The 21,270-nt window shown below is 50.1% G+C and overlaps 1 protein-coding gene across 2 annotated transcripts; it reads left to right on the forward strand.

Moving 5' to 3' along the window:
* The first annotated feature begins 446 nt into the window (after positions 1 to 446).
* bcan (brevican) lies at positions 447 to 21,059 on the forward strand. Of its 2 annotated transcripts, XM_023959897.1 has the most exons (14): positions 453 to 3,802; positions 11,330 to 11,400; positions 11,514 to 11,885; positions 12,042 to 12,216; positions 12,288 to 12,415; positions 12,493 to 12,786; positions 12,864 to 13,547; positions 13,936 to 15,327; positions 18,311 to 18,421; positions 18,493 to 18,651; positions 18,720 to 18,802; positions 19,045 to 19,189; positions 20,373 to 20,555; positions 20,634 to 21,059. In XM_023959897.1, the coding sequence occupies exons 1-14, from the start codon at positions 3,783 to 3,785 to the stop codon at positions 20,753 to 20,755; spliced, it is 3,939 nt and encodes a 1,312-aa protein (XP_023815665.1). In that variant the 5' UTR covers positions 453 to 3,782; the 3' UTR covers positions 20,756 to 21,059. The 2 variants fall into 2 exon arrangements, with proteins under 2 accessions (XP_023815667.1, XP_023815665.1); XM_023959899.1 differs by lacking the exons at positions 18,311 to 18,421; positions 18,493 to 18,651; positions 18,720 to 18,802; ... (1 more) ...; positions 20,373 to 20,555; positions 20,634 to 21,059 and adding an exon at positions 15,487 to 16,117 and having other exon boundaries at positions 447 to 3,802.
* Positions 21,060 to 21,270: the final 211 nt, after the last annotated feature.

The following is a 21,270-nucleotide window of genomic DNA, read 5'->3' on the forward strand; positions in this document are numbered from 1 at the left end:
GTATCGTTTGTGTGTGTGTGTGTGTGAGGTATCGTGTGTGTGTGAGGTATCGTGTGTGTGTGTGTGTGAGGTATCGTGTGTGTGTGTGTGTGTGAGGTATCGTGTGTGTGTGTGTATGTGTGTGTGTGAGGTATCGTTTGTGTGTGTGTGTGTGTGAGGTATCGTGTGTGTGTGTGTATGTGTGTGTGTGAGGTATCGTGTGTGTGTGAGGTATCGTGTGTGTGTGAGGTATCGTGTGTGTATGTGTGTGTGTGAGGTATCGTGTGTGTATGTGTGTGTGTGAGGTATCGTGTGTGTGTGAGGTATCGTGTGTGTGTGAGGTATCGTGTGTGTATGTGTGTGTGTGTGAGGTATCGTGTGTGTATGTGTGTGTGTGAGGTATCGTGTGTGTATGTGTGTGTGTGAGGTATCGTGTGTGTATGTGTGTGTGTGAGGTATCGTGTGTGTATGTGTGTGTGTGTGAGGTATCGTGTGTGTATGTGTGTGTGTGAGGTATCGTGTGTGTATGTGTGTGTGTGTGAGGTATCGTGTGTAAGGTTGCTTGAACTAACATTTTTTCCCGACACGCGTTTTGGTTTCTTTGGTGACTATTTGATTCTCATAAACCATTTTGATCTGATTCATTTTTTGACATTTTCCTGCTGTGATGTCATCGTGGGGGGGTGGGGGGACAGTAGGGGTTTAGGAACGTTACATAGACTGGTGTTGACAGACGTGACGCTCTGGATGCCGTGAGGCATGATGGGAAAGCGGAAGCTGCTTTTTCCTGCACAGACTGCAGGATCCACAGGTTTCTGTCCGTTCTGTGATCATCAAAGGAAAGCGCCGCGGTCACGCGTCCCGGTCACGCGTCCCGGTCACGCGTCCCGGTCACGCGTCCCGGCAGACCTGCGGCGTGTTCCTCCTCGGTTTCCCTCACGCATCCATTTCCTCACGTCTGAGCTGCGGTTCAGACAAATCCCACGCGCCTGTGAAGCACCGGCCTCCTCCTGCAGGGGCGTCTGGATCAGAGGAGCTCTTTGTGGCCGCAGGTCTGGGCCGGCGCCGAGCATCACGCAGGAAGCATGGCACGCTGTGGCTTTGGCCGCCAGCGCCGTCCCAGCCAGGAAAAGATCTGCTTCTTTCCATGAGGAATAAGCGCTGCCTCAGCAGAAACGCTCCTCGTCAGAGGAGGAGTCAGGAGCTGCTCATGGAGGCTTCCTGTCTGCGTCTGCGTCTGCGTCTGCGTCTGGACTTCCTGCTGCCTCATTCTCTGCATCAGGAACCTTCAGAAAACATCAACATGAGCTGCAGCATTTTTGCTGAGTCATGAAACAATTTCCCCCTTTTACCGTTAAAGACTTCCAGGTTGAAGCCTCAGAGGAAACTTTTGGGTTCAAACATTTTGACCTAAAGTGACTGAGACGGCGCTAAAGGTCATTGTTTGAACGTTCCAGACGGCGTTTTCCTTCGGCGCTCCCCGACCTTCATGCCAGCGCCTGATTACAGGCCGCGAGATTGAAGGTTGTGGAAAGCCAAGCGGCAGCCGGCGTGTCTGAGGTTGGCGTGATGCTTTCCAGGTGGGTTGGTGTATACGCCGCCGCTCTGCTTCAGTCGCTCAGACTTAATTTGAAGATCAGCAGCGGGTTTGATGTTTGGTTGGAAGAAGAAAGTGAAACCTGATCTGCAGCGTAAACAGTTTCCAGCTGCTGTTTGGAAAAGTTTCGTTTCAGGAGAAAAACGGAAACGTGATGGACGTCGTCCCTTTGAGATGCTCCTTTCATTTTCCACAGTGATACTTTCTTTTGACAGAAACGGGCTATTTGACACGCTGTCGAACACGTTGTCATGGTAACCTGCCTCTGGCTCCGCAGCAGCTGGTGTGCGAGGACCAACCGGAGGAAGAAAGTGGTACGGATGCTAAAGTCCTCCTCTTCCTGCTTGTATTGTCGGTTTCATGCTGGGAGGTGTCAGACGTGACCGGGTCAGAAGCGGGAAACGCCCAGAAATGAACGGGCGACGTCCGCTGGACGCGTTGGACGGTTTCTTCCGCCTCTCCAATCCTTTCTGATCACGTCAAACGCCTCAAATGGAGAAACTGATCTGGATGTTTGTCCTTCAACCAATATTATCATTAGATTTGTTTAACTGTTTCATGAGAAAACGTGAAACTGATTCCCAGATGACTGACCTTTGACCTCTAATGACCGTCAGACTAAATCTGTTGGTTTCTGCAATGCTGCCCTCATTCTGCCGTGTTTCCCGCCGGACGTCTGCTGGCGATGGCGTCCTCTCTGACCTTCACGCCCTCCTCAGGTGTTCCTGGTCTCCGTGAGGTCCGGCGTTTCCTTCCCAGACGGCGGACCCTCCCTGCTGCTACCTGGGTGTGAGATTCCTGAGCTGTGACGGCGTCGCTGCAAGCAGAGCTCCGCCCCTTTCCTGCTGTCATAAAGTCTGAGCAGCTGCAAAGGGCGGCGGTCTTTCCAGAGGTGTTTAGGTTTCTGCTTCCATGTTGAGGCTGGATGGAGTCCAGCGGTTTGATGCAGATGTGCATCTTTAGGTGTCTTAAGGTTAAATAATGACTGGATTCACACAGAGGATGCTTGAATGGCGTTTCCATAGCAACAGATGCCCTCCTTCAGGAAGCAGTAAACCTGGAGTTTGAACACATTAACTTCACATTTTCTGCTGTTTGTGGTATAAATGCATCCGTGTTCCTCTATAACGAGATGGGAGTCACTTCCTGGATGAAGCGCAGACTGCTGGAAGCTGTGAATGATGACGGCTTCAGCACCAGACGGCGAGGAAAATCCCCCCCCCCCCCCCCAGCGACGCCTCTGTCCCGCTCAGGCAGAAGAAAGCTGAACTGTCTGGAGACAGAAACCAAACACCATTTATTCCCCTCAACGTTGGCGCTAAACTGTCACGTCGGTTTGGTTCCTAAAGTTCTTGAAGACTCGAGCGTTTCTCATCTTCAACAGACCGTTTAGTTTCAGTCGTTCTTCTAAATGTTGTTTTATTCCTCTTTTCTCATTCCATCAAGATTGGAAAAAGAAAATGAATGAATGAGTTCACAGGCATCTAGAACCGCTGGCTTTGTCCTGACCCACAGGGATTTCTCCACTTTCTTGAATGATAAATGATGAGCTGAAGCCTTTACTTTCAGTCAAATTCTTCCTTTTCTCACAACATTCCCCAACTAAACAGCATCTTCTCATTTCTTCTTCCTCCAGAGCTCCACATGAATCCTGCTTGAATCTTTTTCTAATCATTTCTCTCACAAACCTTTTTGTACTCATTAAAACTTTTACCAATAGAAATGTTTCTCATTTTGTTTCTAAATGTAAGATTTTCCCGCCTTTCTTTAGAACGTTCGGCTGTAAATCCTAAAAAAATGACTGAAGTCATTAAAACAAAGTGAATATTTTTAAGGAAAACGAACTTGTAGGAGCTTCAGGAAGATGATGACGTGAGAGGCGGGGGAGCGCGCGCGCGGGCCGCTCGCGCTCCTTGTTGCGTCATCAACCCTGCAGCAGCCTCAGCAGATCCAGGCTGCAGCTGCTGACTCAACGTTCCCGCTTCTGTCAGATGATGCTCCGCGAGGCTCCTCCCCTCAGCCCCCCACCCCCCGTCCACGGTCACATCCACCCGAGGTCTGATCACAGCAGAACTTTCCTCCGGAGCCTGCGCACGTGCGCACCTGTGCATCTCCCAGCAGAGACGCACTGCAGCAGCGGAGGAGGAGGAGGAGGAGCGCGAAGAAAACACCTGGAAACGAGTCGATCCGCGCGGGTTCTGCCGAGATGCTGCCGACAGGAAGCAGGTACATCCCAGCACGCGCACACGCACTGCACTCTGATGGAGCTGCAGGACACAGACAGGAAAAGCTCACCTGGAAGGAAACGGAGACTTTTTCCCTGCAGCTCATCAGAGGTTTTAGAAAATCCGAGCTGGTTTTCTGGAGTGGAGGTTCTTCTCCTTCAGGTTCAGGAAAGTTCCACGTCTGACAGGAACTCAAAGCTCTACAGGGTCTCAGGAAGAACTTTCTTTAAACAGATGAATCAGGGAAGGATCCAAGGGTTTAGCTGGTTCTAAAAGTTCTAACGTGGGAGTGGAGAACGTCCTGATCCGGATGAGAACGTTCTCCAGATCAGGATCTGATTTCCACGCTTGAAGACTTTTCCGGCATCGGGGAATCATGTCGCACATCTGATCCTGTGGTTTATTTCCACGTCTGAGGGGCGTGGCCTCCCTCCCTCCTCTTTAAGCTCCTTTACTTCATGGCTAAACTCAGTCAGTGTTTTTCTTTCTTCTTCATTTATTTGAATGGACCACACATATTCAGACTGTACTAATAGTGAGGCAGAGTATTTATCAATGAAAGTTTATTTCCTCAGCGTGCTTTACAAGGAAATATTACAATAAAAACAGCTAACACTTCAAATGTTAGTTTGAAGAAGTATTCCGTCACACCACGTACACGCTCTCTGGTATATCTGCTGTACTTATACTCAAGTACACTACAGTAAACTACTTTATGCTGAGGGTGTTAGATGAGTAAATCTGTTTTTAGTGACAGTTTTTTGACCTTCAGTCTGAAAAGCTCCTCACCTGTAAGTCAGACTTTTACTGAAATGATCCGTCATTGATCTGTGAAGCAAACTGGTTCCGTTTCTGTGGGGGAAAAAAACAACTTTTCATGTTTTTTACTGTAAAAAAATGAAGCAATGGTGTTTGTGGAGCTCCAACAAACAGGAAGAGGCGCAGAAACGTTAATCATTTACATTTTATGTCACACTTTGAACAGAAATGAGGCTCTTCCAGAACATTTCAGTTTGCAGAAAAACATTTCCAGTATAAATCTGGACCAAATCTTTACCTCTGCATCCAGAATATTCTAGTTTGATGATGATAACTAACCAATTAAAACCAGAAAGACGAACATTTAGAGTCCCAGGATGATCCTGAAGATAACAGAAGAAAACGTCTCTCTTCATCAGAGGATCAAAGAAAGCTTCATTTTCTGGACCCTAGAGCACTATTGTCACCCGAGCTAAACCATTTACATGAATTTAGATGAGTGGCGTGTCCAGCAGTCTGTGGACGTCTCACATGTCCCAGAATGGGAGAATCACAGGCAGCTTCTAGTGTCAATGTAGTATTTTTTAGGGATTTTTTCTTCTTAACTTCTTAAATTATGACAACAGCTTTTTGGTTTATTATATCGGGTAAAAATTACCCGGCAAAAGTGACGGTGAAAGAGTTGATGTTGAATATAATGTGAAATGGTGACTAAATAGGATTGGGATTATCAAACCACTTCAGATGTGGATTCTATTCTATTGAACTGAAAACCATCGAAGCTATGGAAGCATTTCTGTAGCATAATTACAAATAAAGTCAACACTAGAAATGCTTTTCATTTTCTAAATGAAGCTGCGTTCATGACCCTAACCCTAAACCGCTTTTTCTTTTTCTTTAAAGCCACTCATTGTCCCCCCCCCCCCCCCCCCCCCTGCATTTTCACTTCAATGATGTCTCAGAATGAGTCATGGTGGAGTAGAAAAGGAAAAAGCAGTTTAGAGGATTGATTTTAATTTTATTTTCGAGTCAATTGATGAAGTTAAAAGCATTTCTGTTCATGCATTTAAATAGTCAAATTAGATATTTCTAATTGACTTTTGCTACATTTACCAGAGAACCTTTGAAAATGAAATGTCAAATTCTATTTTCCTAATCATTTGAACTAAGTGACAGAATGAGCGGTGATAAAGAAGAAAAAGCCGTTTGGCGGATTGATTTTGCCTTTAAGTCAACAAAGCAGCTTTATTTTGAAAATGAAAAAGCCTTTCTGGTGTTGCCTTTCATTTTGAATTATGTCACAGAAAGGCTTCCGTACCAACAAGCATGAGTGCCTGAAGGCAGAAACGGCCTGTTGGGTCGAACGGCTCCGTTTCAGCTCAGCTTTGGGTTTTCCGTGCCTTCCTGAAGGCGACGCCAGAGGAGACCGCGATCTAAAGAAGCGTCTTCTCTGCTGTCATGGATCTGAATGCACAACCCGACATCCCAGCACCACGCTGAAAGCAGTGCATTGTGGGAGCGCGTCCCGATGGCTGCTCTCTTTGTGGCGAGCAGCAGCCAGAGGGGCTCCTGGAGGTCTGAGGCGTCCCTTAGACTGCACAGAAAGAAGCAGAGCCAGAACAGAGGACAGGCGGGAACGGGAGCCAGCGCTGCCCTTAAATCCTGCCGCCGCCTTTGTGAGGAGCTGAAGGGAGGCCTCAGCGCGCAGCTGGCCCTTTGGCCGCCTCCCTCCCCGCCATGTCAGGCCTTTTCTCCCCAAGAACTCCAACGGAACGGGAGGAGGTCACCCAGCTGGCGGGAACACAGACGACAATTATTCAACCATAAAAGGAGGTTGTCTGAGTTTACAGGAGTGAAGAGCAGCTGCTTGAATGTTCAGCAGGTTCCAGCCCATAATAGTCCTGCCGCTGACGCCAAAACCAAACCTTTGGTGTGTCATAGAACGGTCTCAGGATCTTCCCACATGTACAAATATTCCTTTGCTGATGTTTTTCATTGTGCGATGGGCCGAAGACCCGGACCGCCTTCATCCCACAGCGTATGGGATAGGCTCCAGCAACTTCTGGAAGGGATTTAGCAGGTTTACAAACTTAAATTACTTCATCAATTCTAAAATCTTTGATGAACTTTCCGACATGTTCCTATTTCCTCTGGATGTCAAAGAATGAAATGGTAAAATAAATAACAGAGTGAGGCCCCAGGGGGGCCGGCAACCTGGGGCCCCGGGGGGCCGGCAACCTGAAGCCCAGGGGGTCTTTAGCTTCAAGCAAACATGAATAAATAAATGGTTGCTAGTTCAGTTTAGTCATTAGTGTTTAGATTTTTAAACTGTCGTGAGTTGAATGTTTTTTTCTCCACTGCTGACGTCACACTGAAGGAAGAGCCTCACATTTCCTCCAAACATGGCAGAGAGAAATCGATTGTCAGAATGGCTTATTATTAGAATAAAGCTCATGTTTTATGTTCAGTCGTTGCTCAAAGGCAAAGTTCTTTGAGAAAATGAACCAAATGTTTCTTCCAGCTGCCATGATGGACGCGTCTGTTGTTCTTCTGTGAGATCAATAAAGTTCTGTCTTCCTGTGGAAAAGGGAGTTTTGTGTTTTTCAGAAATATTCACAGAGCAAACATTTACAGAAACAGACTAAAGCAGATCGTCTTTATCTACCGTTAAAATCCCGCCGTAACGGCGTTCTCTTCATCACGTTTAGGGTCTTGAAACGTGTTTGCAGACAAACTTCCTGTTTGCATCCACTGGATTCCCAGTCCTCTGTTTGCTGGAGCGAGGCTCCTCTGAGGAGAGGCTCCTCTCATGGAGGGAGCAGACGGAGCTCCTGCTGGCGTCAGAACAGACGGATAACAGAGAGCTGTCTGGATGGCGTGGCGGGCTGAGACTCTGTGGCGGTGATGGATGGCGTGGCGGGCTGAGACTCTGTGGCGGTGATGGATGGCGTGGCGGGCTGAGACTCTGTGGCGGTGATGGATGGCGTGGCGGGCTGCCGCTGCTGCCAGCTTTCCCCTCAAACCACAGGAGTCGGCCTTTTCTGCAGGATGGTTCAGCTTCTGGACACGTGGGCTCCACCGATTCATGTGGGACAAGCTGGATCCACAGAAACAACAGCTCCAAGAATAAAGAGGGGGATTCTTCTACCCCTACGGGGGCAGTTCCTCACCTCCTCCTGGGCAGAATCTTAGCTCCTTCCAGGACTGAACCTTCCTGAGGTTTTTCAGGGATCTGTCACAGACTGAGTGGACGGTGGTCTTCATCATGGTGGACCTCATGGTGGTCTTCATCATGGTGGTCTTCATCATGGTGGTCTTCATCATGGTGGACCTCATGGTGGTCTTCATCATGGTGGTCTTCATCATGGTGGTCTTCATCATGGTGGACCTCATGGTGGTCTTCATCATGGTGGTCTTCATCATGGTGGTCTTCATCATGGTGGACCTCATGGTGGTCTTCATCATGGTGGTCTTCATCATGGTGGTCTTCATCATGGTGGACCTCTCGGTGTTCTTCATCATGGTGGTCTTCATCATGGTGGTCTTCATCATGGTGGACCTCATGGTGGTCTTCATCATGGTGGACCTCTCGGTGGTCTTCATCATGGTGGTCTTCATCATGGTGGTCTTCATCATGGTGGTCTTCATCATGGTGGACCTCATGGTGGTCTTCATCATGGTGGACCTCTCGGTGGTCTTCATCATGGTGGTCTTCATCATGGTGGTCTTCATCATGGTGGACCTCATGGTGGTCTTCATCATGGTGGACCTCTCGGTGGTCTTCATCATGGTGGTCTTCATCATGGTGGTCTTCATCATGGTGGACCTCTCGGTGGTCTTCATCATGGTGGTCTTCATCATGGTGGTCTTCATCATGGTGGTCTTCATCATGGTAGACCTCATGGTGGTCTTCATCATGGTGGACCTCTCGGTGGTCTTCATCATGGTGGTCTTCATCATGGTGGTCTTCATCATGGTGGTCTTCATCATGGTGGACCTCTCGGTGGTCTTCATCATGGTGGTCTTCATCATGGTGGTCTTCATCATGGTAGACCTCATGGTGGTCTTCATCATGGTGGACCTCTCGGTGGTCTTCATCATGGTGGTCTTCATCATGGTGGTCTTCATCATGGTGGACCTCATGGTGGTCTTCATCATGGTGGTCTTCATCATGGTGGTCTTCATCATGGTAGACCTCATGGTGGTCTTCATCATGGTGGACCTCTCGGTGGTCTTCATCATGGTGGTCTTCATCATGGTGGTCTTCATCATGGTGGACCTCATGGTGGTCTTCATCATGGTGGACCTCTCGGTGGTCTTCATCATGGTGGTCTTCATCATGGTGGTCTTCATCATTTTGGTCTTCATCATGGTGGACCTCTCGGTGGTCTTCATCATGGTGGTCTTCATCATGGTGGTATTCATCATGGTGGACCTCTCGGTGGTCTTCATCATGGTGGTCTTCATCATGGTGGTCTTCATCATGGTGGTATTCATCATGGTGGACCTCTCGGTGGTCTTCATCATGGTGGTCTTCATCATGGTGGTCTTCATCATGGTGGACCTCTCGGTGGTCTTCATCATGGTGGTCTTCATCATGGTGGTCTTCATCATGGTGGACCTCATGGTGGTCTTCATCATGGTGGACCTCTCGGTGGTCTTCATCATGGTGGTCTTCATCATGGTGGTCTTCATCATGGTGGTCTTCATCATGGTGGACCTCATGGTGGTCTTCATCATGGTGGACCTCTCGGTGGTCTTCATCATGGTGGTCTTCATCATGGTGGTCTTCATCATGGTGGACCTCATGGTGGTCTTCATCATGGTGGACCTCTCGGTGGTCTTCATCATGGTGGTCTTCATCATGGTGGTCTTCATCATGGTGGTCTTCATCATGGTGGTCTTCATCATGGTAGACCTCATGGTGGTCTTCATCATGGTGGACCTCTCGGTGGTCTTCATCATGGTGGTCTTCATCATGGTGGTCTTCATCATGGTGGACCTCATGGTGGTCTTCATCATGGTGGACCTCTCGGTGGTCTTCATCATGGTGGTCTTCATCATGGTGGTCTTCATCATTTTGGTCTTCATCATGGTGGACCTCTCGGTGGTCTTCATCATGGTGGTCTTCATCATGGTGGTATTCATCATGGTGGACCTCTCGGTGGTCTTCATCATGGTGGTCTTCATCATGGTGGTCTTCATCATGGTGGTCTTCATCATGGTGGTCTTCATCATGGTGGTCTTCATCATGGTGGACCTCTTGGTGGTCTTCATCATGGTGGTCTTCATCATGGTGTTCTTCATCATGGTGGACCTCATGGTGGTCTTCATCATGGTGGACCTCTCGGTGGTCTTCATCATGGTGGTCTTCATCATGGTGGTCTTCATCATGGTGGACCTCATGGTGGTCTTCATCATGGTGGACCTCTCGGTGGTCTTCATCATGGTGGTCTTCATCATGGTGGTCTTCATCATTTTGGTCTTCATCATGGTGGACCTCTCGGTGGTCTTCATCATGGTGGTCTTCATCATGGTGGTCTTCATCATGGTGGTATTCATCATGGTGGACCTCTCGGTGGTCTTCATCATGGTGGTCTTCATCATGGTGGTCTTCATCATGGTGGACCTCTCGGTGGTCTTCATCATGGTGGTCTTCATCATGGTGGTCTTCATCATGGTGGTATTCATCATGGTGGACCTCTCGGTGTTCTTCATCATGGTGGTCTTCATCATGGTGGTCTTCATCATGGTGTTCTTCATCATGGTGGACCTCATGGTGGTCTTCATCATGGTGGACCTCTCGGTGGTCTTCATCATGGTGGTCTTCATCATGGTGGTCTTCATCATGGTGGTCTTCATCATGGTGGACCTCATGGTGGTCTTCATCATGGTGGACCTCTCGGTGGTCTTCATCATGGTGGTCTTCATCATGGTGGTCTTCATCATTTTGGTCTTCATCATGGTGGACCTCTCGGTGGTCTTCATCATGGTGGTCTTCATCATGGTGGTCTTCATCATGGTGGTATTCATCATGGTGGACCTCTCGGTGTTCTTCATCATGGTGGTCTTCATCATGGTGGTCTTCATCATGGTGGTCTTCATCATGGTGGACATTATGGTGGTCTTCATCATGGTGGACCTTTCGGTGGTCTTCATCATGGTGGACATTATGGTGGTCTTCATCATGGTGGTCTTCATCACGGTGGTCTTCATAATGGTGGACCTCTCGGTGGTCTTCATCATGGTGGTCTTCATCATGGTGGTCTTCATCATGGTGGTCTTCATCATGGTGGACCTCATGGTGGTCTTCATCATGGTGGACCTCTCGGTGGTCTTCATCATGGTGGTCTTCATCATGGTGGCCTTCATCATGGTGGACCTCTCGGTGTTCTTCATCATGGTGGTATTCATCATGGTGGTCTTCATCATGGTGGACCTCATGGTGGTCTTCATCATGGTGGACCTCTCGGTGGTCTTCATCATGGTGGACATTATGGTGGTCTTCATAATGGTGGACATTATGGTGGTCTTCATCATGGTGGACCTTTCGGTGGTCTTCATCATGGTGGACATTATGGTGGTCTTCATCACGGTGGTCTTCATAATGGTGGACCTCTCGGTGGTCTTCATCATGGTGGTCTTCATCATGGTGGTCTTCATCATGGTGGACCTCTCGGTGGTCTTCATCATGGTGGTCTTCATCATGGTGGTCTTCATCATGGTGGACCTCTCGGTGGTCTTCATCCTCTTGCTGTTTCCTCCACAGACGTGTCCTCGTCCTTCCTCTTCTTTGTCATCTCGCGTTGGCTTTCCCGACCCCCATCACACCTTCATATGGTTCGTATCCCCCCTCCCCCCATGTAAACCCACTGTTTAAGGGTTCCTGAGGTACATCTGGGATCTGATGGCTGCTGGTCTAACAGACCCCTCCTCCTCCTCTCTGTTGTTAGATGAGGAGGAGCATCTCAGGGTGAACATCCCTCACTCAGGTCCCGTTTTTGCCCCCCTGGGCAGCTCCATCTCCATCCCCTGCCTGCTGTCTTTGTCCCCCACATCATCCTCTTCTGCCCCCCTGGTACCCCGGGTGAAGTGGACGATGGTGTCTGGTGGGAAGGAGACCCACATCCTGGTGGCGCGCGGCCAAAGGGTGAAGATCAACGATGAGTACAGAGACCGAGCCGCTCTGCTGAACTACACCTCCTTCCCTCAAGACCCCGCCCTGCGGCTGGGAGATCTGCGGCACGGCGACTCGGGTTTCTACCGCTGTCAGGTGCAGCAGGGCCTGGAGGACACCAGCGACGTCTTTCAGCTGGAAGTCAGAGGTACCCGCTGCAGTTCTAGACCAGACTTCTGATGATTCTTGAAATGTGTCATAAAGACATAAACATATTTCTGGGCTTCAGCTGTTGAATGAGGTTGATGTGCTGCGTTTGGGTCCCTGCAGATGTTGACGGTCTGTTGTGTGTCTGTGTGTTCAGGTGTGGTGTTTCACTACAGAGACGCCTCGGACAGGTACGCCTTCTCCTTCCAGCAGGCCCACCGGGCGTGTGAGGCCATCGGGGCACAGATGGCGACGCCCGAGCAGCTGCTGGCAGCGTACCATGACGGATACGAGCAGTGTGACGCCGGCTGGCTGGCGGATCAGTCCGTCAGGTGCGTCCTCCACGCCGTCATGTCGGCGCCCAAACTCCTGGAAACTCAGGTTTGTTCTCATGCTGATGCAGATACCCAATCCAAGTGCCTCGAGAGGGTTGCTATGGAGACATGGACGGGCAGCCAGGGGTTCGGAACTATGGGATGATGGATCCAGACAGTCTGTATGACGTTTACTGCTACACAGAGGAAACCGGCGGTATGGATCCAGACTCCTGATGGGAAAGACAGTTTCCTGTTGGTTTGGTCATAAAATGCAGACGTTGGTGTTTTTAGGGGAGGTGCTCCACGATGGCGGCCCTCAGCAGTTATCCTTCCATGAAGCTCAGGCGTTCTGCCGGGCGGCGGGGGCGCGGCTCGCAACAACGGCACAGCTCTACGCGGCGTGGAGCCAAGGCCTGGACCGCTGCAGCCCCGGATGGCTGGCAGACGGCAGCGTGCGCTATCCCATCAGGAACCCCCGGGAGCGCTGTGGCGGCCCCCAGCCGGGGGTCAAGACCCTGTACCGCTTCAGCAACCAGACTGGGTTCCCAGAACCGTCCAGTCTTCATGACGTGTTCTGCTTCAAAGGTGGATTCAGAAAAACTGTCAGCGTTTGAACGCTTTAGGAGAGTTTTCCTCACTGAGTCGTCTCTTTGCTTCCGCAGAAACCTCCAGGAACTCCTCCTCCTCCTCCTCAGACTACGTCTCCTCGGATCCTGAAGACGTCGATCAGAATGTGGTGGTTCTGATGGAAACTGAACGGGAACTTCTGCTCAGTCAACCAGCTGAGGTGGAGCGGGAGGCCCAGAGTCAGCTGGAGTCTCTGCCGTTCTTCTCTGCACCTCCCGCCACAGAAATCCCGGTCGGCACAAACCCAGCAGGTACCTCGGACGCCGCTGACCCCGCCCCCCTCCCAACATCTGAGCTCCGCCCCTCTGAGGACCCGTCAGCGGCGTCTCTGGACTCTCCTCCTGCAGCTGGAGTGAGCCGGTCCGTCTCCAGCACAGAGATCCAGACCAGCTTCTCCCCCCGTCTTCATCATCAAACTGACCCCCACCCGAACGCCACCCCCACCTTTCACCAGCCGGACCTTGACAGAAGCTCGGATGAACCTCAGACACAGAACCAAACGGTGCCGGGTTCGAACCCAGAGGCCCACACGCCTCCACCCGAGGAGAAAGTCCATCTGAACAGGAGCGGGTCAGAATCCGGCGACGGCGAGGAAGACGGGAAGAACGTGGACGACCTGCTGCTGACGACCCGCACGGTAACGGACGCAGAACCGACCACAGAGGCCGGCGGGATGACGGAGTGGAGCCAGACGGACGCCTCTGGAGATTCTCCACGCGGTGAGTCGCCAAAAAACCGCAGGTTTGATGCCAGCATGGTCCAGATGGTGATGACAAGAGTCTACCTCATTTTGGTTTCATTTCTGTCTTGAATCGTCTTTTAAAGCTTTAATCTTATTTGTTTGATCTCTAAAATGTTTCTGCGTGGGGGGGGGGGTTGGTGTCATTGGGACTTCAGGGCCGCCTTGAGCTGCAGATCAGAAATAAAGATAGAAACAATAGAAACATCCTGTTTGGGGTCAAACATGATGACTGTGGTCTGCTCCACGCTGAAGACCCTGCCGACGCCGCCGTTCTGTTTCATTTCCATCGTGTTCTCATGTGGAGGAAACTGGACTTTAGCATCTTCATCCAGACTCCTGTTAATGAGTTGTTGTGTTTTTGGCAGAGAGAAGCTCCGTCATGGCGATGATCTCCACATCCCAGTTCTTCGGCGCGTGGGTCTCCACCCACGAACCCCCGTCTGCTTCCTCTGAACCCCAGACTTCACCTCCGACCTCCTCCGCCTCGCCTGGGCCCCTCCTCCTGAGCTCACAGGTCCCTTCCAGCCCCCCGCAGACCCGCGGGTCCTGGGCTCCTAAACGAGGAGGCGGCGTGGACGTGGAGGATGAAGACCTTCACGCCACCCGTCCGGCCTCTCAGCGGCTCTCCGACTCCAGCCCCCCTCCGGGTCAGACGGCGGCTTACACGGAGTTCCTGCAGACTGGGAGCAGTTCTCATGAGGATGGAAGTGGAGCAGCGGCTGTCCTCCATCCAGAGGGCGGGGCTCCTGCTCCGACCGCTGAAGAAGAGACGCCCGGCTCTCCACGAGTCACAGAGGAGACGAGCGTCTCCTTTTCACCCCCAACCGGTGTTCTTCCAGAACATTCTGAAACTCCGTCTGTGTTTGGAGAAGCTGGCGTCGGTTTTGATCCGGAGGATGAAACCCGGGTTTCTCCGACCCTTCATGAACAAATCCGTGGAACTCCAGCTCTTCTGGGTGGAGAAGTGGCCGACCGTGATGACAGTCCCGTCTCCACCCCCCACATCCTGGGAGGAGGCGTCCCAGTTGGTTCGACCCATTTTCCTAAAGAACCAGCTGAGACAACCCGGGCTTACGGGCCGCTTGACGCTAACGCTACTCTCAGTCAAGGAGAGGATTCATCTGAGCTTCTCTTTGAAGACGTTTATGGAAATGCTTCTGACGCTGCTCCGGCGCTTAAAGGAGACGCCAACACCTCCCTCGTCTTCAGACAAGAGCTTCAGGGAGCCCCCACTGTAGAGGCAGAAACCAAAGTTACCACAACCCCTGAGTATGACGCCACAGCCGTCCCAACTCTGGTTCCCATGGAAACGGTTCACGTTTTCCCAGCCAGGGATCACCTGGAAGACGCTAGTGTCCATGCAGGAGAAGCACCAGCAACCATTGATCCTGAGGATGACAGCAGAGGGGCCCCCACCCTGCAGGTCCTCAGCATCGCTCCTCCTGGACCTCCAACGTCCGAGTCCCCGTTGTTTTCCACCTCACCTGGAGACCAAATGGACAGTAAATACTCTGCTCTGGGTTCCTCTGAGGGAACCAACCTGAACCCGGCTGCTGGGGAAACCGTTTCCATGACAACCATCTCCACCGCGCAGAGGTCCAGACACAGCTGGAGCTCCACCCCGCCGCCCACAGCTCTCCACGAGACGGACGACCTCGCCACGCCGCCAGCGGGTCTGGATCTGCTCACCCAGCCGCCCCCCCTGCTGCTTCTGCCCAATGAGAGGGCAGCAGTGGGCGGAGCCGGGAAGTCTTCAGGTAATGTTGAAGCTGCTCTGATCGTCCTAACGGTCCTCCCCCACGTGACGATGCTCTAACACCGCCGACCTGCTCTCTGAACGACCTTTTCTGACCCCCCTCTGGCTTTTTAAATGACCCCCCTAACCCCCCCCCCCCCTTTCTCTCTGGCTCCTCTAGCTTTACCCCCCCCCACCCCAGAGGTTCTGTTCTTCCTCATTCAGGTGTACAGCCTGTAACGTTCTGCATGTTCTCCTCCTCCTTCACTTCCGTGACGTTCTGCGCGTCGGATGAAGCACTTTCTGTCAGAACACTGGTTACCGTGGCGACAGAACCCACAGACAGAAGGAAGACCTTTGCTGTGTTTGCTGAAGTCCTCTGCAGCTCCACAGCTGTGTTCATCGAAAAAAAACCCAACGGCTAAAATGAGGGTCTGGAAGGAGAACGAGACCCTCCTGGATGTTAGAGCGTCCGTCCATCAGCCCTCCCTAAACGGTCTTCTCTAGTTCCAGAAGCACATTCTCACTGAAGCACACGTCCGGTTCCTTCACCTGCTGAACGGATGTGGTTGGAAATGTTCAGGACAGGGATTGTTTAGATGAAATCCAGACGAAGCAGCAGGAACAAAGACTGAGTCTGCTTTGCACACAGCGCAGTGACGTTTGCTAAGTTTAAGGTCAGATCCAAACCAAAGGGATAAAAAGCTGTTTGTTGGTCACTGTTTGCATTTCTCCCACAGGGTGAAAAGGTCAGACAAAGCTAAAAAAAAACAACGTTTTTGTCTTGATGCTAAATAAAAGCTTTTCTTTTATTTGGTTTGTTTAGTTTCTTTGGATGTTGAAGCTCAGGAGAGATAGAAATTGACAGTCTTCAATAAATCCCATTAAAATGGTGACAAACAACAGAGTGACCGATTCTTCCTCGTTAACCAAATGTAGCCTGTGAAAAACTAAAATGAAGAATGTTGTGTTTCCTTCAGACAGTGAACTCGGACCAAAACCCAAGAGCGGGAGGGAACCCCCCCCGCCTGTGACTCCTGAGCCGGTTACACTGAATCACCAAATGTGCCAGAGTTCCAGAAGCCCCACAAAGTCCCACTGATCTGAACAAAGAGAGCTGTTTCTGTTTCTGTCTGTAGCTATGGCGCCGTGGAAGATTCTCCTTTGGAGATCAGCTGCTGCTTTTTCAACAGGAAACTTGTAGAGAGAACGCCGGCGTCCTTTTGGACGTTCCAAACACCTCCGTTCACTTGGAGCCGTCCATGTCCTTCAACGACTGAACATGTAGAACTTTCACACACGAGGTGCAGGGTGTCTTCTTTGTCCTGATCCTCTATCCAGGAGAACAGAGAATAGGCGACCTGCAGTGGACTGAGGACTTTGCTCTCTGCTGTCACCTGCTGGCCGACATTCAGACTGCTCCTCCTTCTTGAACGTCCCGTTTCACTGATCAAACCAGTGGCGGTTCTACACTAACTTACTCCCTGGGCGAGTAACCCCACCAGCCCCCCCCCCCCCCCCGCACACATACAAAATTTGACAACATCCTGTTGTGTTCCCTATCTTCTATTTAGCCATTTTACTCAAAAAATGCATGACTTTTCTAGACTCGTATTACAGGGGGGTCAAACTCAGTCACACAGGGGCCTAAGTTAAAAACACGCTTAAGGTTTTGGGCCGAAGAAGATAAACATTTACTGAACACACTAAAGCTAAACTTTTAAACCTTTTAAACTGAACTTTTTGAACATAAATATGAATAAAAACAGGAACACAAGTTAAACCTTAAATAACTTGTAATATTTTGCTCTCCATAGAAATATATTCTGTCAAAATTATACGAATATGAACGTGCTGCAGGACAAAACAAAGAAAGCCTGGAAATATTAATAAGAAATTACATATCAAATAATTCCATTTTTGTTGCTCTTTCATCATTTTTTGAGCATTTTTTTTTAGAGCTGGACTCCTGCTTCATTTTTAGCAATAATTTCTTAATGTGTGACGTCCTGTGTGTGTCTTTGTGAAACATATCAGAGGGATTAGATCTAAAAAATAAAACTTATTGTGATTAATATGTTTAGGTCTTATAAAACATTAAAGACTAAATCTTAGAACTCATCAGTGGGATTACTCCAAAAATATTTGGCATTTCCCTAAATTTGTGCAACACCAACAGTAGAAATCCTCCAAAAAAACTGAATCCTAAAAAAATGGTCTGCGCTCATCCCCCCCTCCCCTCCCCCTCCCCTTCCCTCTGACACACGCGGCTCCGTCTCTATGACGGGAGGCGCAGCTGCGGCTCAGAGTTGATTGGGAGTCCTTTTCTATCTGACAATCACCTGTTAGTGTGATTCAGCCAGCCACCGGCGAGTTGCGCTCCCCTCTCGAGTTTTTTGACTTATGTTCCAAAGACTACCGCAAAGAGGTGTGGCCGCAAGCGTCTTGCAGCAGAGGGCGGTGGTCACGTGCGCATCGGGTCTGCTGTGTCGGAGCAAAGAATTGTGGGAAATAATCTCCATTGCCTGCTTTCTTCGAAATTGGGTTGAGCACGGATGTTTGTTCTGCCTAATTCCTTTTCACGTGCCTGTTTTACGTTGTTTCACTCTGAGGTATTCTTTTTTTTTTTTTTTTTTTTTTTTTTGAACCATAAGTGTGAAGAGCAAATAGGAGGAAGACATTCTTAAGAGTCTGATGTGTCAAACTAACAGCATTAAGCGTCGGTTGCTGAAGCATTTTCAAATTAAAAGCTCTAAGCTTCCTCTTTGAATATAGTATGTAGCACATTATGTGTAACGCCTCAGGCACGGCAAATGCCGCCCCCTATGTATTGCCGCCCTGGGCGACCGCCCACATCGCCCATATCAAAAACCGCCACTGGATCAAACATCTCATTTCCAACCACTTGGATGTGAAGTTCTGTCTCCAGAGGTTCCATAAATGCGTTCCTGACACAGAGAACCCAGCTTCAGAGGGAGTAAGGGCCTCTTCTTGTTTGGTTCCAGATGCTTGCATGGATGATGACCCCTGTCAGAACGGAGGCACCTGCACGGAGGAGCGCGGTCGGGTCCGCTGTCTCTGCTTGCCTTCCTATGGAGGAGACTTCTGCCAAAGCGGTGAGTCCTCTGAGCGTTTGGACCCCCCCCCCCACAGTCAGACATGTCTGCATCTGCTCTGCTGCTTCCAGACCTGGAGCGATGCGAGCCGGGCTGGGAGAAGTTCCAGGGCTTCTGCTATCGGCACTTCAGCCTCCGTCAGAGCTGGGAGGTCGCGGAGCAGCACTGCCGCAAGCTGGGGGCTCACCTGGTGTCCATCATGAGCCCCGAGGAGCAGGACTTCCTCAACAGTAGGACGAGCACCCGCCAGCTTTGGTCATGTCTGACCTCCACTCATGACGCATGCGTCCCTCTGCAGGAAACTACAAGGAGTACCAGTGGACCGGACTGAACGACAAGACGTTCGAGGGCGACTTCTGCTGGTCCGACGGGAACCCGCTGGTAAACTGCAGAAGTTTTCCTTCAGTTTCCACAGAGCAAAGCTTTGAATCTACTTCAGTTTGGAGACAAATAACTATTTATATCACTGAATATTCAGGTTATAGTCATTTTAAATCTACAAACTGACCAGAATATCCATAAGTAAATGTCTGCTGGCACATGTAAATGGGTTTAGGGGGTCATGTATGTTTCATGTGATGAAACGGACGCTTTGATGTTTCTGGATGTTTTCCCGCTCAAAGCTCTATGAGAACTGGTACCGAGGCCAACCGGACAGCTACTTCCTGTCCGGGGAGGACTGCGTGGTGATGGTCTGGCATGACGGCGGGCGCTGGAGCGACGTGCCCTGCAACTACCACCTGGCCTACACCTGCAAGAAAGGCACCTGTGAGTCACCTGAGGGAGGGGGCGTGGTCTGACTCCAGCTTTATTTAACCCTTGTGTGGTGTTCGGGTCTGTGGGACCCGTTTTCATTTTTTATCAAAAGAAAAATGATACAATTAATGAATTTTTCAAACTCGGACTCACTGGCCTTGGCTCATTTTCTGTGAAGAACAGATATCAGAATACATTTTTAATGACCACACAACGTATACCCCCCCAACACATTTCTATTACATATAAGATGTTTGGGACCCGGGGCTAATAGAAGTGTGGAAATTAATGTTTTATGTACCTACACTCTGTCCTCCACCTGTCTGGGCCTGCTGTGTGTGTGTGTGTGTGTGGGTGTGTGTGTGTGTGTGTGTGGGGGTGTGTGTGTGTGTGTGGGTGTGGGTGTGGGTGTGTGTGGGTGTGTGTGTGTGTGTGTGTGTGTGGGGGGGTGTGGGTGTGGGTGTGTGTGTGTGGGTGTGGGTGTGTGTGTGGGTGTGGGTGTGGGTGGGGGTGTGTGTGTGTGTGGGGGGGGGGGGGCGGAGCCGCCATCAATGTCTGAATGTGTGTGTGACTGTAAAGCGCTTTGTCCTTGTAGGAAGAAAGGCGCTATATAAGTATACGCCATTTACCATTTAGATTGAGCATCAGCCAGTTCCAAAACGAAGCCATCAGCACCCAGCCACAGGACCAGGCCGTCAGCAGCCAGGACCATGTGTTGTACAGGCTAGTGGCTAGGAGGCCATGTGTTCAATGGGGCTGAAGTGTTGTCTTGACTAATAGGTTTACTCTATGTGTTCAGCTTGTGTTGTGCACCTGAATGGGTTCAGTTTCTGTGTTCAAATAAATAAAGGCAGTAGTTTTGAAAACCATTGCTTCACTTGAAAATTTGTTTCCACTCATATCTTGATTTTAATTGATTTTCTTTATCATGTTTTTAATAATGAGTTGTGAATGTGATCTAACAAAGGTAAAGGGCAAATATTAACCAAATATACTGATTGTAATAGGATGAGGTAAACATCTGTCGAGTATTTTAACATCAAAGTGTTTGATTGTGAGGCATTAAAAACCACAACATGCAACGGGTCCACCAGACCCACGAACACTGGCTGAGTAACAACAATATGAACACCACACAAGGGTTAAACGAACGTTCAGAACAGTTTGGCGCTGAGCCGCGTGCCTCTTCTCCCAGCTTCCTGTGGCAGACCTCCCAAAGTCCGGAACGCCGTCATGTTTGGGAAGGTTCTGCAGAGATACGAGACGAACGCGGCGGTCCGTTTCCACTGCCAGGACGGCTTCCAGCAGAGGCTCCGCCCCCTGGTCAGGTGTCTGCATGGAGGCCGCTGGGAGAGGCCGCAGATCCAATGCATCCCCGGTAAGACTAGACAGATTTAAAACTTTATTGGTCCAACGTTAAAACAACGCTACAACCCCAGAATGTGTTTTTGTTCAGAGGGCGGGGCCTCAGAGCGGCGACCTGACCTCACGGTCACCACCGAGAGCAACCTTGCAGCAGCTGAAGTCGAGGATGAAGCCACTGAAAAGACTGTGGAATTCTGGGAAATCAAGTTCTAGCTCAGCTGGTTTGGAGCTTCTCATCAGCCAATAGGAATGCAGGAACAGACACCGCCAAAGTCTGAGATTTTCATCAGAATCCAGACAAATGGGGTTAATGAGGAGAAATGAGCTTCCTGACTTTATAGTATCGACGCTGTCAGATCACATTTTAACAAGAAGTGACACCTTTTTGTTCCTAAAACACAAAAAAACAGTAAACATGAGAAGTACCCTGATCTCAAACAGACACAGTTTTGTTTGTCAGCTTTATGTTGTAATAAAGTTTTGTACAACAGAGCAAAGAATAAAGAAACTTTTCCTATTTATTGTCCGGCTTTCAGTTTTTCTGCGTCTCCCTGCAGGGGGCGCCACAGCGAGTCCAACGCCTCCATCTGATCCTCTGCCTCCTCGTGTCCTCCTTCCTCCTCCTCATGTCTTCCTCCTCGTTTCCTCCTCCTCATGTCCTCCTGTTGGTCTCCAACCTGTTTCCTGGTTCCACCACCAGGTGGCGCCATTGCGCCGTGTTCGGCTCC

This window comes from Oryzias latipes, chromosome 11 (assembly GCF_002234675.1).
Source record: "Oryzias latipes chromosome 11, ASM223467v1".
NCBI classification, from domain to species: domain Eukaryota; kingdom Metazoa; phylum Chordata; class Actinopteri; order Beloniformes; family Adrianichthyidae; genus Oryzias; species Oryzias latipes.